The sequence below is a fragment of the Hyla sarda genome, chromosome 4 (assembly GCF_029499605.1).
Source record: "Hyla sarda isolate aHylSar1 chromosome 4, aHylSar1.hap1, whole genome shotgun sequence".
Taxonomy (NCBI): domain Eukaryota; kingdom Metazoa; phylum Chordata; class Amphibia; order Anura; family Hylidae; genus Hyla; species Hyla sarda.
This window is the reverse complement of record NC_079192.1, coordinates 18479029-18496962: the sequence shown is the minus strand read 5'-3', so window position 1 is coordinate 18496962 and position 17934 is coordinate 18479029. Positions and strand designations below refer to the sequence as shown.

Genomic DNA, 17934 nt, shown 5'->3' with positions numbered 1-17934 from the left:
ACGTGAACCTCCTCCGGATGCCTTATGAAAAATTTCCACACCGCCGAGTAGCTGATTTTCCCACCCGCAGTCCGCACTAATTGACTGCTACTGGCGCCGTCTCCAGGAACCCCTGTTCCACTACCTCCCGGAAAGGTAGGCTGCCGCGAATCAGGTGGTCTCCCCCCGGCACATTTGGCTCCTGAATTTCCACTACTGCCACCGCGCTGACTGCCAACCATGCTACCGCCTTGCTGCCTCAAGGGCAACCTGCAACTCTCTTCTCCTGATGATGATGAAGCCCCTTCTGCACCGGCTCCCAATTGCGATCGGCTTCATCATCATCAACAGTTGTGTGCACGTCACTGATGTCCTCCTCAGGTTCCCCAACAGTGTCTGCTTCAGGACCCTGAACACTTGCAACACCACCTCGCTGACTGCTGAGAAGGCCTAGGCAGAGGCAAGGTCAGACGTAGCAGAAGGTCGGGGCAGGCGGCAAGGTTCGTAGTTAATGTGGATAGCAGAAGATCTGGAACACAGACTTTGGACAACACTAAACGCTTTCACTGGCACAAGGCAACAAGATCCGGCAAGGGAGTGCAGGGGAAGTGAGGTATAAGTAGGGAAGTGCACAGGTGAAGGTAATTAGGCTAATTGGGCCAGGCACCAATCATTGGTGCACTGGCCCTTTAAATCTTAGAGAGCTGGTGCGCGCGCGCCCTAAGGAGCGGAGCCGCGCGCGCCAGGACATGACAGCCGGGGGCCGGGACCGGTAAGTGACTTGGGATGTGATTCGCGAGCGGGCGCGTCCCGCTATGCGAATCGCATCCCCGCCGGCAATGTCAGTGCAGCGCTCCTGGTCAGCGGGTCTGACCGGGGCGCTGCAGAGAGAGGAACACCGCGAGCGCTCCGGGGAGGAGCAGGGACCCGGAGCGCTCGGCGTAACATTTATATTTCTGGCAATTAATCGGATCACATATTTTTGGAGACCATAAGGTCATCATGACTTCATGAGTGACAAACACCAGAAAAGGTAGCAGCAGCCAGGTGCTTGGTAGAAGTAGTAGCAGACTCATCAGTCTACAGTTCTCACTGTTTGCCAGGAGCTATATGGTTTTATAGGATAGTATGTCACTTCTAGACTGGTAGACTCATGGGAGGTCTTCTCAAAAGGAGAAAGAAGAGTCTGACAATGTGATGGTGAGTCAGCTGTCAGTGGACTCCTTATCGTCTACAGTTACATGGCACAGTAGAAATGTTGATCCTGGATGGTCTGTTAAGTAATCTTTGTCTTTGTTCTCCCCTTACTGCTTAGGAGAAAGGTAGCACTAGCCAGGAGAAGAAGTTGTGTCACAGACAGCCTTTACAACACATTGCTGAGTTGGTGGAGGTAGATGCAGTGGCCGAGCATAGCACTAGTGGGAATGGTGGTAATAGGTGTGGTGGGAATACTGTAGGGCATTGTGGTGGATACGCTGAGAGGGAACGAGGAGACCACAGTCAGATATCAAAGGTTCTTAGTTAGTGATGAGCGGAAGGGGCCATATTCGAATTTACAATATTTTGCCAACACATGGACGAATATTCGTCCTATGTTCGTGAAATTCGCATATTTGCTATGAAATTCAAGATGAAATTCGCATAGTGCGCATGCGCAATTATATCTCACCTAAAATAAGGGAGGGATCAGTGTCCAGTCTTGAAGTGCCGATATTCGCATAAATATTTGCATAAATTCGCATAAAAAAACGAACATTCGTCATTACGAATATATATCCCTATTTCTAATATTTGCAAAATCGTAAAGTGACGAGATTTGCGGTAAAAATTTGCATTTCGAATATTCGAGCTCAACACTAGTTCTTAGAAGAGTGTAGGGATAATGAAAAGGAGTTTGAGGAGGAGGATGTCAGCAGGTCTGTTGGTCTAAGCAGCTCTGGAACAAGTGACAGTGACACTGGTGCTGTACCTGAAGGCTTTGGGGGGAAAAAAAAAAAAAACTTCTAGAAGAGGACCATAGTTGTGTGGTACCTAGCTATTTACAGTATCCTGCCTAAATTCTCTGATATGTTACCAGATACAGGAAAGCAGGCACAGTGCCGTATCTGCAGAAAGAAAGTAAGGCACAGACAGGGTACAAATTTAGGAATAAGGCCTCTACATCAGTACATGGAGAGGTATCAAAAAGCCTGGCTAGAAGTATACCTAGTCCACCAATGCTTGCTGTCTGGTGGCTACAGCTAACACTATCTCACCACTGCCTGCTGTCTGCTGGCTACAGTTACCATTAGTCCCTGCTGTGCATAATCATGTAGCAAAGAGGGTAGACCACTCCATGCAGTTGTTAGGAGTGCATCACAGTGCAAACAGTGCAAATATTAAAAATCCTTAATTTTTTTAACCTCCTGCTGTGCACTAGCTCATACTTGTCTAGCTCCTCCTGCTGTTTTCTGGAAACTACAAGTCCCTCAAGTCCACCATTACCCTTGCTGCCACTACCTTTAGTCAGGCCTTAATGAATAAAAAAATAAATAAAATAAAAACAATCAGTTTTTAAACCTCCTGTTGTACTCTGGCTTCTACAATTCCTGCCAGTCTGACACCTCCTGCTATATGCAGACTTGTTGAGTAACTTTAGGGGATAACTAATTACTGCAAAAGAGAACGGAGTCAATTATATTTTATTGATATACATTAAAATCGCATGAGAAGCATACAAAAGGGAGAAATTCCTCTAGATGAGAAAATCAGAGTCGCTCCGGCTAATGTATGTAAACAATATATCACTGTAAACATTATAACATGTTCCCATATTGTGCCAATGTCTGGGTTGAGACTCTCATACCCCTCAGTATACTGTGCAACAAATAAAGAACATATACATATCAAACACCAAAGTATAGTACGGATTAAGATACACAGCCAGAGTGATGCCACCCCAACGCACGTTTCGGGTTGTCCTTCCTCCTGGGGGTGGCATCATCCCAGCAGGGAGCTAGCCGTGACATCACTAAGGGGGCGGAGCCGCGATTTCACAGTGCTCCGGCCCCTGCATCGCCCGACATTACACACAGAGTGAGTTTGCTCTGTGCAGTGATGACAGCCGGGTGCTGCAGCCAAGATCGCAGGGTCCCCAGCAGCGGGACCCCCGCGATCAGACATCTTATTCCCTATCCTTTGGATAGAGGATAAGATGTCTAGGGGCGGAGTGCCCCTTTAAGGTGTAAGTACATATCAGAGAAAGAGGGGCTCAAATCTACAACACTTCCACAAAATTAGAATAACATTTATTCATCTATATGTACACTGATCTCCTCTTGGGATGACTGATGACTGCTAAAATGTTTCTTTGTGTAAAAAAGGAATAAGATTAAGATTTTTTTTATACATATATTTATATTAGAATGTATAATTCTATTATTTTGTATAATTCTATTATTTAAAAAATTGAAAGTCTAAGTCTAACTTTATAGTTATGGACTATATCTAAATCTTCAGCATTAGATATATTTGTAGATTTGTGGTCATTGCTGCTCCTGGCATAGATTATAGGTTACACTATCCTCATATAATGGTCTCATATTCTTCATGTTTCTGATGATCTCATTTATCACAACAGATAAAAAAAGCAAAAAATGATCTTAATATTATTTTACATCAGTTAATATTCCTTTACCTGTGATGGTCAGTTCTGTGCTGGATCTGCTTTGTGTTGTTCCATTACTGGTGGTCACATGACAACAATAATGGCGGTATTCATCCCCCTGTACCCTGTGTATACGCAGAGAGACGTCTTCAGGGGGGTTCACCAGTGAATATGGATATACATCTCCTGGGTGTGTGGGGTCCCAGCTGTAAAACCTATTGTTATTAGGGTCACATTGTTTATCATTTCCACTATACCATGTGACTTTTTTGGCTTCCCCCAGGGTCTCCTGTGAGTAGTGACAGGGGATGACCATCTCTTCTCCCGGGACGGCCATCAACTCCTCCACCTGAGACACCAATCTACCATCTAGAAACAGAAGACATGGGATAGAGATGTATAACACACAGATAATAAAATCTTGAAAGCTCTGATAGATAACCACCTTCCTGGATGAACACAAGTGAAGGCTCGATCAGTCAATCACTGGCTGGTGATTGGCCAAGTGCACCGTCACTTGTATTCGCCCAGGAAGGTGAAGGCCTCTCTTCTCCAAGGATGTGTAAGTAGCTGGACCCCCCTACAGGCAATCTGGGGTCACAGCAGTCGGACCCCCCCCCCCCCTCCAATTATACACTTATCCCCTATCCTGTGAATAGGAAAGAAGTAACTAAAAAGTTCAGTTGTTTGAGACAACCTTTATAAGTAGCTGTAATAGAAAACTGTGGGGCCATATACAAATTCTAGAACTATATATGCAATTTTCATGGAGGTTTTTTTTATTTATTTATACTAGTTCCTGTTGGATTCACTTCTGGTGGCTTTGGCTCACAAACTACACAAAAAACTACAAGTTTGTTTCCAGCCTTAACCTGTTATGGACCAAGGACGTACCGGTAAGTCCTGAGTCCTTTCCCTTTCTATAACGCGGGGCCGCGTCATAGCAGGTCGGGCCTGGCCTCTAACAATGGCCGGGACCCGTGGCTAATAGCGAGCGGCAGTGATCGCAGTGCCGCACACTATTAACCCATTAGATGCGGCGTTCGAAGTTGAACGCCGCGTCTAAAGTGAAAGTGAAACCATGCCAGTTAGCTCAGGGAGCTGTTCGGGATCGCTGTAGGACACGAGGAGGGTCTCCTACCTTGCCTCCTGTACCTTGCCTCCTGGTGTCCGATGGCCGAATGACTGCTCAGTGCCTGAGATCCAGGCATGAGCAGTCAAGCGGCAAAATCATCGATCACTGGTTTCCTATGAGAAACCAGTGATCAATGATAAAGATCAGTGTGTGCAGTGTTTTAGGTCCCTATGGGATAACAATGATCAGTATAAGAGATCAGTGTGTGCAGTGTTATAGGTCCCTATGGGACCTATAACACTGCAAAAAAAAAAGTGAAAAAAAGTGAATAAAGATCATTTAACACCTCCCCTCATAAAAGTTTGAATCACCCCCCTTTTCCCATTTAAAAAAAAAAAACGATGTAAATAAAAATAAACATGTGGTATGCGGAAATGTCGGAATTATAAAAATATATCGTTAATTAAACCGCAAGGTCAATGGCGTACGGGCAAAAAAGTCCAAAATAGTGTATTTTTGGTCACTTTTTATATCATGAAAAAATGACTAAAAAGTGATCAACAAGTCCGATCAATACAAAAAGGGTACCTCTAAAAACTTCAGATCACGGCGCAAAAAATGAGCCCTCATACCGCCCCACACACGGAAAAATAAAAAAGTTATAGGGATCAGAATATGACAATTTTAAACATATAAATTTTCCTGCATGAAGTTATGATTTTTTTCAGAAGTCCGACAAAATCAAACCGATATAAGTAGGGGATCATTTTAATCGTATGGACCTACATTATAATGAAGGGGGCGGGGCTGATGGGGGAACATGGAGGAGACATGGGAGCTCGGCAAGCTGACTCCTCGCTTCCAATGAGCGCTGGGGTGCATTAGAAATAAAACTATTTACAAACATAACGCAGCACCTAACCAACGGATTTCAGTGAGTAACCCCTCATTTTACAGCTCTTCTCCTGCATTGTAACACAATATACTTGGTTATACTATGTACACAATAGACTTGTATTGAGGGGGTGGGCCGTGACGTCACGAGGGGGTGGAGCCATGACGTCATGATGTTCCGGCCCCTGTATCGTCCGTCATTGCGCACAGAGCGAGTATGCTCTGTGAAGTGATGACAGCAGGGGGACACAGTCGAGATCCCGGGGGGTCCCAAGCGACGGGACCCCCGCGATCAGACATCTTATCCCCTAGCTTTTGGATAGGGGATAAGATGTCTAGGGGTGGAGTATCACTTTAACCCCTTAACGACGAAGGACGTACATTTACGTCCTCCGCCGACTCCCGTAATATGCAGCGGGGTCAAGCAGTGACGGGTCGGTCCCGGAGGCCATACATGGCCGGGACCCGCGGCTAATACCGATCGCGGTGATGCCCTGTATTAACCCTTCAGACGCGGCGATCAAAGCTGACCGCCGCGTCTGAAGCGAAAGTGAAAGTATCCCGGCTCAGTCGGGCTGTTCGGGACAGCCGTGGTGAAATTGCGGCGTCCCGAACAGCTTACAGGACACCGGGAGGGCCCTTACCTGCATCCTCGGTGTCCGATCGGCGAATGACTGCTCCGTGCCTGAGATCCAGGCAGGAGCAGTCAAGCGTGGATAACACTGATCACAGGCGTGTTAATACACGCCAGTGATCAGCATAGGAGATCAGTGTGTGCAGTGTTATAGGTCCCTATGGGACCTATAACACTGCAAAAAAAAGTTAAAAAAAAAGAGTTAATTAAGGCCATTTAACCCCTTCCCAAATAAAAGTTTGAATCACCCCCCTTTTTCCATAAAAAAATTAAACAGTGTAAATAAAAATAAACATATGTGGTATCGTTGCATACATAAATGTCCGAACTATTAAAATATATCATTAATTAAACCGCACGGTCAAAAAAAATTCCAAAGTCCAAAAAAGCGTATTTTTGGTCACTTTTTATACCATTAAAAAATGAGTAAAAAGTGATCAATAAGTCTGATCAAAACAATCATGGTACCGATAAAAACTTCAGATCACGGTGCAAAAAAATGAGCCCTCATACCGCCCTGTATGTTCATAAAAAGTTATAGGGGTCAGAAGATGACATTTTTAAACGTATACATTTTCCTGCATGTAGTTATGATTTTTTCCAGAAGTGCGACAAAATGAAACCTATATAAGTAGGGTATCATTTTAACCATATGGACCTACAGAATAATGATAAGGTGTCATTTTTACCAAAAAATGCACTGCGTAGAAACGGAAACGCCCCCCAAAATTACAAAATGGCGTTCTTTCTTCGATTTTGTCGCACAACGATTTTTTTTCCCATTTCGCCGTGGATTTTTGGGTAAAACGACTAATGTGACTGCAAAGTAGAATTGGTGACGCAAAATCTAAGCCAAAATATGGATTTTTTGGTGGAAAATTGAAAGGGTTATGATTTTTAAAAGGTAAGGAGGAAAATCGAAAATGCAAAAACTGAAAAACCCTGCGTCCTTAAGGGGTTAAAAAGAAAATAGCCATCACAATACACTCTCAGTTGAGGGAGGGAGGGAGGGTGGGGGTGGGGGGGGGGCATAATTACTGTTTTTCTTTTTACCCAATCCTCAATGAAAACATCATCATAATGACCAGTGAATGGCGCCATAAAAAATATGTGTTAAAAATTGGGTTTGAATTGTGTCATGTATAACGATTGTTTCTGATTTCAGAAAGCAGAAGGATTACAGTGTTATAAGTTCCATACATATATATATATATATATATATATATATATATATATATATATATATATATATATATGCAGGTAATGCTGACATGAGATATAAAATCACACTGCTTTTTGGAGTGCTGCGCCTGTTTTTGGTTTCTGTCTATGGAGGACTTTGATCGAGTCTTTTTTTTTTGGACGCTGGCACCACCATTGTTTGCTGGACTGGATAAGTAGTGCTGCATTAATTTGGGACTATATATATATATATATATATATATATATATATATATATATATATATTTTTTTTTTTTTTTTTTTTTTTAATTCTTTTTATTCACCCAAAAATATCTTATTGATCATAAAAAAAATCCATAAACTCTCAGCTTTTGTCTTAACTTTTCATTTTACATTCTCTTCATTTAGCACTGTACAGTATATATCTTTACCTTCAAAAGTGAGAAATGTCCCATAGTCAGACCATTGGTATGAATCATCTCTAGTTGTATGTATAGTCGCTCTACAGCAGAACGTGTCTCCATCTGTATATTTCAGTCCTCGGATTATGAGAGACTCTGTCTGGTGATCAGGATGGGTTACTCTAGAGATCCGCTCTTTATACTCATCTACAACATTCCCAGAATTATCTGTGATGTATTTTCTGATTTTAGAGCAGTAAGGTCCATCACTCTCTCCCCAATGTATAATAATCCGTGAATTCCCTCTGTTGTACTCAGGATAGGTGTATGTACACGGGATGGTGACTGAATCTCCTTCCTTCACATGGACGGTTCTTGGTTGGTGAAGACAGAAATAATCTGATGTCCAACAGGTTCCTATAATAAATCACATAGAGAAATGAGAGAAAAGAAAACTAAACTGTAAATAAATAATTTAAGAAGAATAACAATGATTTTTGACTCTGTGACAAGTCATGAAGTATAATAGAGATCTTCTCAGTTACATTATATTGTATTATATTGATGTGAAACCCAAAAACCCTACAATGTGTACAGCCGAGGATGAACTGTCCCCCAAAAAAGTACAGAGGTTCCTCTGATGGTCCTAGGGTTGGACATAAGAAAGGATCCCTTCAGGGTTCAAGTCCTGCAGGAACTCATGGGATATCTGCCCCTAGATATATTATCCTCTATCCAAAGCATAGGGGATAAGATGTCAGGTCACGGGGGTCCCGCTGCTGGGGATCCCCGCGATCTCAGCTGCGGCACCCCAGACATCTGGTGCCAGATGCCGGATGACTGGTGATACGGGGAAGAGGCTCGCGACATCACAGTAATGCCCCCTCAATGCAAGTCTATGGGAGGGGGCGTGACGGCCGTCACGCCCCCTCCCATAGACTTGTATTGAGGGGCCGTGACAGTGACATCACGAGCCTCCGGCGCTGCACCCAAAACTCTAAACAAACACCCAGTGCTGCACGGAGAACGCAGGGGGTCCTTTGGATAGGGTATAAGATGTCTAGTACCCCTTTAAAGGGGTTCTCCCTTGTTTATACTGTTTTTTGTTATTATGTTTGTGTGTTATGTGTGTATAAGTATGTGTTTTTTTATGTGTGTTGTGATTATGTATATATGTGTTTTCTTACCTTTTGTGAAGATCCGGAAGCTGGCCCCTTTTTCTTCCAGTGGCTCGCTGTGTAACCTCGGCCTCCGCCATGTTGTGTTCGGTAAGTGTGATGTCGGGGTGTGTGTTCTTGCTTCTGTCCTTACTATCTTCTGACGTCCGAGGCGAATGTTTTCTTCCTGTTTCTTCCGTGGCTCAGCGATGAATCTGCGGCCTCTTCCGGCGCATGCGCAGGTAGTTGTTTTTTTTTTTACCAATAAAGTATTTTTTGTCTAATTGACAAACTGTCTGCGCTTGCGCGAAACTACGCTATTAGCATAGACCTAACGTATGCTACGCTGTTAGCATAGCACTTGCGTACTCGCGCATGTGCAGACAGTTTGTCAATTAGATAAATAAAAACCTTTATTGGTTAAAAAAAAAAAAAAAAAACTGCGCATGCGCCGGAAGAGGCCACAGATTCGTCGCTGAGCCACGGGAGAAACAGGAAGAAAAGATTTGCCTTGGACGTCAGAAGATAGGAAGGACAGAGGCAAGAACACATCCCCCGACATCCCACTTACCGAACACAACATGGCGGAGGCTGAGGTTACACAGCGAGCCGCTGGAAGAAAAAGGGGCCAGCTTCCGGATCTTCACAAAAGGTAAGAAAATACATATATACATAATTACAACACACATAAAAAAAACACATACTTATACACACATAACACACAAACATAATAACAAAAAACAGTATAAACAAGGGAGAACCCCTTTAAGTGGAAATCTTGGGTGAGTTCCCACACTTTTTTTCCCCAGGACTTGACCCCTGGATTCCTTTTACAACAAGCCTCCAGGGATCAAGACAACCAGGGGTAAAGTCCTGGGGGGAAAAAGTGTGAGAACTCAAGTTTTTCTAGTCAAGGGATGGTCCTGCAGGACTCCTGCTAATGGGAATGGTGTTCCTTCTGTGGAAAGAACTCAGTTCCCATGAGTTCCTGCAGGACCTGAGCCCAGTAGACAACACCATATGGAGGTGACCTTGGAGACAATGACTTATTTTTAGGGTCTCTTCTTACAAGTGACCTATAATATCTTATTGATGACTGATCGGTCCTGTGTGTACGATGATGTCAACAAACTTCACATCAGTGGTCACAAAGAGGGGGAGGAGTCTGACTCTGGATCTCCACCCCCTGCAGATACTCTGAAGATATTATTATCATGGCCACTATTCACAGTTTAGTATAGACGTATTTGCTCTTGTTGCAGAAAGAAAGTTCAAATTGACCAGAAAGTCCAGTCTGAATAAGCTGCATCACACCGGACCCCTGACAGCCAAAGAACAGGACTCTCCGGGCGGAGATGGGGCAAACTCAGCTCAGGTCTTTTAAACAGGGCACCAGGGCATTAAAGGAGTACTCCACCGGAAAAGATATATATATTTTTTAAATCAACTGGTGCCAGAAAGTTAAAAATTTCTGTTAAAATATTAATCCTTCCAGTACTTATCAGCTGCTAAATGCTCCACAGGAAGTTCTTTTTTTTTTAAATTTCCTTTCTTCCTGATCACAGTGCTCTCTGCTGACACCTCTGTACATTTTAGGAACTGTCTAGAGTAGAAGCAAATCCACATATAAAACCTATCCTGCTCCGGACAGTTCCAAAAATGGACAGAGATGTCAGCAGAGAGCACTGTGGTCAGGCAAAAGGAAATTCAAAAAGAAAAGAACTTCCTGTGCATCATAACAGCAGCTGATAAGTACTGGAAGGATTGATATTTTTTAATAGAAGTAATTTACAAATCTGTTTAACTTTCTGGCACCAGTTGATTTAAAAAAAAATGTTTTTCAGTGGAGTACCCCTTTAATTGAGGACAGAAAAGAGTGATTCCACTGTTCCCTCTACACATGTATTGAGTTGAAAGTGTGGCCAGTGGAGACAGTAGAGCAGGAGGAAAGACATCACAAGGGGGCGCCATCAGAGGAAGTGATTATCACAATGAGCGACATGAAGGAATCCGGTGACTGTGGAAGTGAGGCAGATTATGACCGGTGAATGCCGGCGGCCAGAAATATATGTAACATGTAACTCTATATCTACGTGGGGGGGGGGGGGGAATACATTTTAATCTTTATAAGGACAATATGACATTAGTCAACATATAATATTGATCTTTGAAACAAAAAAGTACAGTGGTCCCTCAAGTTACAATATTAATCGATTCCAGGACGACCATTGTATGTTGAATCCATTGTATGTTGAGAGCATATCTCTATAGAAACCTGGTAATTGGTTCTGAAGCCACCAAAATGTCATCCAAAAATAGGAAAAAGTGAGGATTAAAGAAAAATAAGTAGATAACTAATATAGATAAAGCAAATCCTTATATATAAAAGTAATAAAGATCTGCTGGGAGCTGTAATCACTTTCTATGTAGAGGATCGGAGCTTCTTCTAGGGTAATGTACAGTACACAATGGGGAGATTAATCAAAACTTGTCTAAAGGAAACATTGCTGAGTTGCCCATAGCAACCAATCAGATTGCTTCTTTCATTTTTCAGAAGCCTTTTCAGATCTGATTGGTTGCTATGGGCAATTCAGTACCTTTTCCTCTAGACAGGTTTTGAGAAATCTCCCCCAATGTCCTAAAAAAATGTCCTAAAGTAGTGGTGTCCAAAGGAGCAGCTAACCCTGGCACAGGTAAAGAGTACAGAACATGTAATACCTCCCTGTACTGTAGGGGGCGCTACCAGACACAAGTCAGTGCATACACTTCAGTAATACAGGTAAAGTGTACAGAACATGTAATACCACCCTGTACTGTAGGGGGCGCTACCAGACACCAGTCCGTGCATACACTTCAGTAATACAGGTAAAGAGTACAGAACATGTAATACCTCCCTGTACTGTAGGGGGCGCTACCAGACATCAGTCAGTGCATACACTTCAGTAATACAGGTAAAGAGTACAGAACATGTAATACCTCCCTGTACTGTAGGGGGCACTACCAGACACCAGTCAGTGCATACACTTCAGTAATACAGGTAAAGAGTACAGAACATATAATACCTCCCTGTACTGTAGGGGGCGCTACCAGACATCAGTCAGTGCATACACTTCAGTAATACAGGTAAAGAGTACAGATCATGTAATACCTCCCTGTACTGTAGGGGGCGCTACCAAACAGAAATTCAGTGCATACACTTCAGTAATACAGGAGTTTTACCAGTTAATGGCCATTCTGATTGGTCGGTTCTTTCAGCCATTGACATGTTTCACGTATATGGACTGTCCGTACATTGTATGTTGAGTCTGGTTTCAAGTTACAATGGTCCAGAAAAGACCAGGAAAGACCATTGTATGGTGAAACTATTGTATGTTGAAACCATTGTAAACTGAGGGATCACTGTATTAAAGGGTAAAATAGTCACATGAAGGAAATGATAATAGTCTCACATCTTTATACTGTGGTGTCTATAATCTTCTACAACACACAACCAATAATATAATAATAGTAACATAATCCTCATCGTAATAAAGTGAGACAAGTAGGAAATATATTGTGATGGATTATCAGATTCTCTAAATTACTGGATATTATAGATAATAATATGAACAATAATAATAATAATTCTATCACAATTCTTCTCACTGTAAACTCTTCACCATCACTATCTATTGTACATATATATATATATATATATATATATATATATATATATATATATATACACACCATATCTACACCAGATTTGCCATCAGTTTCCTCTGTTATTCAGGTTCTCTTTCTTGTCATCATCATGAAATAATATATGAACAACGAACAATACAAATCTCATTACAAGGGATTCTAATGTATCTAACACAACGTCTACAGGATCCCGGCAGTGGACGTATAGGAGATAAAGTCATCATCTAGGGGACAAAGATTCTTCTGGAATGGAGAAAAGTCTATAGACAGACGTCATCTCTTATAACCCCATATAAAGACTATAGACAGACGTCATCTCTTATAACCCCATATAAAGACTATAGACAGACGTCATCTCTTATAACCCCATATAAAGTCTATAGACAGACGTCATCTTTTATAACCCCATATAAAGACTATAGACAGACGTCATCTCTTATAACCCCATATAAAGACTATAGACAGACGTCATCTCTTATAACCCCATATAAAGTCTATAGACAGACGTCATCTCTTATAGCCCATATAAAGACTATAGACAGACGTCATCTCTTATAACCCATATAAAGACTATAGACAGACGTCATCTCTTATACCTCATATAAAGACTATAGACAGACGTCATCTCTTATAACCCATATAAAGACTATAGACAGACGTCATCACTTATAACCCATATAAAGACTATAGACAGACGTCATCTCTTATAACCCATATAAAGACTATAGACAGACGTCATCTCTTATAACCCCATATAAAGACCATAGACAGACGTCATCTTTATAACCCCATATAAAGACTATAGACAGACGTCATCTCTTATAACCCCATATAAAGACTATAGACAGACGTCATCTCTTATAACCCCATATAAAGACTATAGACAGACGTCATCTCTTATACCCCATATAAAGACTATAGACAGACGTCATCTCTTACAACCCCATATAAAGACTATAGACAGACGTCATCTCTTATAACCCCATATAAAGACTATAGACAGACGTCATCTCTTATAACCCCATATAAAGACTATAGACAGACGTCATCTCTTATACCCCCATATAAAGACTATAGACAGATGTCATCTCTTATAACCCCATATAAAGACTATAGACAGACGTCATCTCTTATAACCCCATATAAAGACTATAGACAGACGTCATCACTTATAACCCATATAAAGACTATAGACAGACGTCATCACTTATAACCCCATATAAAGACTATAGACAGACGTCATCTCTTATAACCCCATATAAAGACCATAGACAGACGTCATCTTTATAACCCCATATAAAGACTATAGACAGACGTCATCTCTTATAACCCCATATAAAGACTATAGACAGACGTCATCTCTTATAACCCCATATAAAGACTATAGACAGACGTCATCTCTTATACCCCATATAAAGACTATAGACAGACGTCATCTCTTACAACCCCATATAAAGACTATAGACAGACGTCATCTCTTATAACCCATATAAAGACTATAGACAGACGTCATCTCTTATAATCCCATATAAAGACTATAGACAGACGTCATCTCTTATAACCCCATATAAAGACTATAGACAGACGTCATCTCTTATAACCCCATATAAAGACTATAGACAGACGTCATCTCTTATAACCCCATATAAAGACTATAGACAGATGTCATCTCTTATAACCCCATATAAAGACTATAGACAGACATCATCTCTTATAACCCCATATAAAGACTATAGGCAGACGTCATCTCTTATAACCCCATATAAAGACTATAGACAGACGTCATCTTTATAACCCCATATAAAGACTATAGACAGACGTCATCTCTTATAACCCCATATAAAGACTATAGACAGACGTCATCTCTTATAACCCCATATAAAGACTATAGACAGACGTCATCTCTTATAACCCATATAAAGACTATAGACAGACGTCATCTCTTATAACCCCATATAAAGACTATAGACAGACGTCATCCCTTACAACCCATATAAAGTCTATAGACAGACGTCATCTCTTATAACCCATATAAAGACTATAGGCAGACGTCATCTCTTATAACCCCATATAAAGACTATAGACAGACGTCATCTCTTATAACCCCATATAAAGACTATAGACAGACGTCATCTCTTATAATCCCATATAAAGACTATAGACAGACGTCATCTCTTATAACCCCATATAAAGACTATAGACAGACATCATCTCTTATAACCCCATATAAAATCTATAGACAGACGTCATCTCTTATAACCCCATATAAAGTCTATAGACAGACGTCATCTCTTATAACCCCATATAAAATCTATAGACAGACGTCATCTCTTATAACCCCATATAAAGACTATAGACAGACGTCATCTCTTATAACCCATATAAAGACTATAGACAGACGTCATCTCTTATAACTCCATATTAAGTCTATAGACAGACGTCATCTTTTATAACCCCATATAAAGTCTATAGACAGACGTCATCTTTTATAACCCCATATAAAGACCATAGACAGACGTCATCTCTTATAACCCCATATAAAGACTATAGACAGACATTATCTCTTATAACCCCATATAAAGACTATAGACAGACGTCATCTCTTATAACTCCATATAAAGACTATAGACAGACGTCATCTCTTACAACCCCATATAAAGTCCAGGTCACTATCCCCCTGATGTATATAATAGGATATTCCCCGCTGCTCATCTTACCATGGAAGAGAAAGAAGATCAGGATGGAAAGTCTCATTGTAGATGCTGGAGGACGATTGCCGATATATGAGACTGATCAGAATCTGCAGGAAGCTTCTTCTTTGTGTGTTAGAATTTCTATTTTTTTACTTACATGATGCAAGAGGAAGAGACTAAAAGGGGAAGTCACATATCTGGCTTAGGAGGTTACTGTACTGACACTTAAAGGGGTATTCCCACCCTAGACATCTTATCCCCTATCCAAAGGATAGGGGATAAGATGTCTGATCGCGGGGGTCCCGCCGCTGGGGACCCCTGCAATATTGCACGCGGCGCCCACCTCTTATTACGCCGGAACCGCTGGAGGCTCTGAGTCGCGAGTCTGGGACGGAAGTAAAGTCACATGGGGGCGGAGTCCTGACGTCACAGACTTCCGTCCCGGACTCGCGACTTAGAGCCCCCAGCGGTTCCGGCGTAATATTCTTTGGATAGGGGATAAGATGTTTAGGGTGGGAGTACCCCTTTAAAGTGTACCAAAGTATAACAAACTTTTGATATGTCATAGAGAGTTATCCAATGTGTTTATCGGTCAGGGTCAGTGAGTGTTCAGACCCCAACCAATAACTAAAATGAGCCAGAAGAAGTGCATTTTATATTGGCTCTGTCGTGTGATATGGATTATCACCATACATATTACCATCATACTGTTACTGACCAAATCCTGTATAGTGAGACCAATATTACCAACAATAGCAGTATACAAGGAGAGCTATCACTATACATTTTACTATCTTACTGTTACTGACCGAATCCTGTACACTGAGATCAATATTACCAATAAAACCAGTGTATAAGGAGGAATATTATCACTATACATATTACCATCATACTGTTACTGACTGAATCCTGTATACTATGATCAATATTACCAATAATACCAGTGTATACGGAGGAATATTATCACTATACATATTACCATCATATTGTTACTGACCAAATCCTTTATAATGACCAATATTACCAATAATACCAGTATACAGGGAGGAATATTATCACCATACATATTACCATCATACTGTTACTGTAAGTATTAGCCCTCCTGTAGGTAATAGCACCCTGTAAGTATAAGCCCTCCTGTAGGTAATAGCACCCTGTAAGTATTAGCCCTCCTGTAGGTAATAGCACCCTGTAAGTATTAGCCCTCCTGTAGGTAATAGCACCCTGTAAGTATTAGCCCTCCTGTAGGTAACAGCACCCTGTAAGTATTAGCCCTCCTGTAGGTAATAGCACCCTGTAAGTATTAGCCCTCCTGTAGGTAATATCACCCTGTAAGTATTAGGCTTCCTGTAGGTAATAGCACCCTGTAAGTATTAGCCCTCCTGTAGGTAATATCACCCTGTAAGTATTAGGCTTCCTGTAGGTAATACACCCTGTAAGTATTAGCCCTCCTGTAGGTAATAGCACCCTGTAAGTATTAGCCCTCCTGTAGGTAATAGCACCCTGTAAGTATTAGCCCTCCTGTAGGTAATAGCACCCTGTAAGTATTAGCCCTCCTGTAGGTAATATCACCCTGTAAGTATTAGGCTTCCTGTAGGTAATACCCCCTGTAAGTAATAGCCCTCCTGTAGGTAATAGCACCCTGTAAGTATTAGCCCTCCTGTAGGTAATACCCCTGTAAGTAATAGCCCTCCTGTAGGTAATAGCACCCTGTAAGTATTAGCCCTCCTGTAGGTAATAGCACCCTGTAAGTAATAGCCCTCCTGTAGGTAATAGCACCCTGTAAGTATTAGCCCTCCTGTAGGTAATAGCACCCTGTAAGTATTAGCCCTCCTGTAGGTAATAGCACCCTGTAAGTATTAGCCCTCCTAGTGCTACCAGCAACCAGCAAGTATAATGTGCGCTGCATATATTGTGTGTTTGTCACTATTAGGCTTTTTCTGCCATTGTTTTTCTTTTCATCCCTTTTGTCATTCTTGAAGGGGTACTCCATCCCTAGACATCTTATCACCTATCCAAAGTATAGGGGATAAGATGTCTGATCGCGTCCCGGCATCCCGTAATCCACATGCACGGATTATCCGTGCCGAATTACGAGTGGCGACAGCCATCAGGCACTCCTCCATAGACATTAATTGAGGGGCCGTGTCAACCACTGCTGCCCGCAGACAAGCAGCAGGGCCGCAGATCTCAGGGTGTCCCAGCGGTTGGACCACCTTCGACCAGACATCTTATCCTCTATCCTTTGGATAGGGGATAAGATGTCTAGATGCAGAGTGCTACTTTAAAGGTGAAAATTTCAATCCTCCAGACTACGCCATAGGTTTATCCCTAAGCCAATTCTAATAGTGACATAGTGGGTCCCACTTTGAGCCAGAGCCTCGATCAGGCTGATTTCTCTAAGTGGCTGGTCGACACCATCTAGCACCCAAGAGTCTACACCTAAGCCTTCTCCATTGTAAGAAGTGTTCTCCATAATGACGACTAGATTACTGGGTCAGGTGTATTCCTAATGATTATTACTACAACCCATCTGACGCAAACATTTTAGCACTAAAGGCAAAGTGAATATTTTCTAGGACAGACCCA

General features: G+C 41.8%; 1 protein-coding gene across 2 annotated transcripts in view; it reads right to left on the bottom strand.

Moving 5' to 3' along the window:
• The window catches only part of LOC130367592 (uncharacterized), a 61383-nt gene extending 45963 nt beyond the window's left edge, over window positions 1–15420 (bottom strand). Inside the window, exons 1-3 of one of the 2 annotated variants that reach the window (XM_056570105.1) lie at window positions 15370–15420; window positions 7842–8228; window positions 3656–3994 (exon numbers count right to left, since the gene is read on the bottom strand). In XM_056570105.1, coding sequence (XP_056426080.1) covers window positions 3656–3994; window positions 7842–8228; window positions 15370–15406 — 763 coding nt within the window. In that variant the 5' untranslated portion in view covers window positions 15407–15420. The remainder of the gene's footprint in view (window positions 1–3655; window positions 3995–7841; window positions 8229–15369) is intronic. The other variant, XM_056570106.1, reaches the window with a different exon arrangement.
• Between the last annotated feature and the right edge of the window lie 2514 nt (window positions 15421–17934).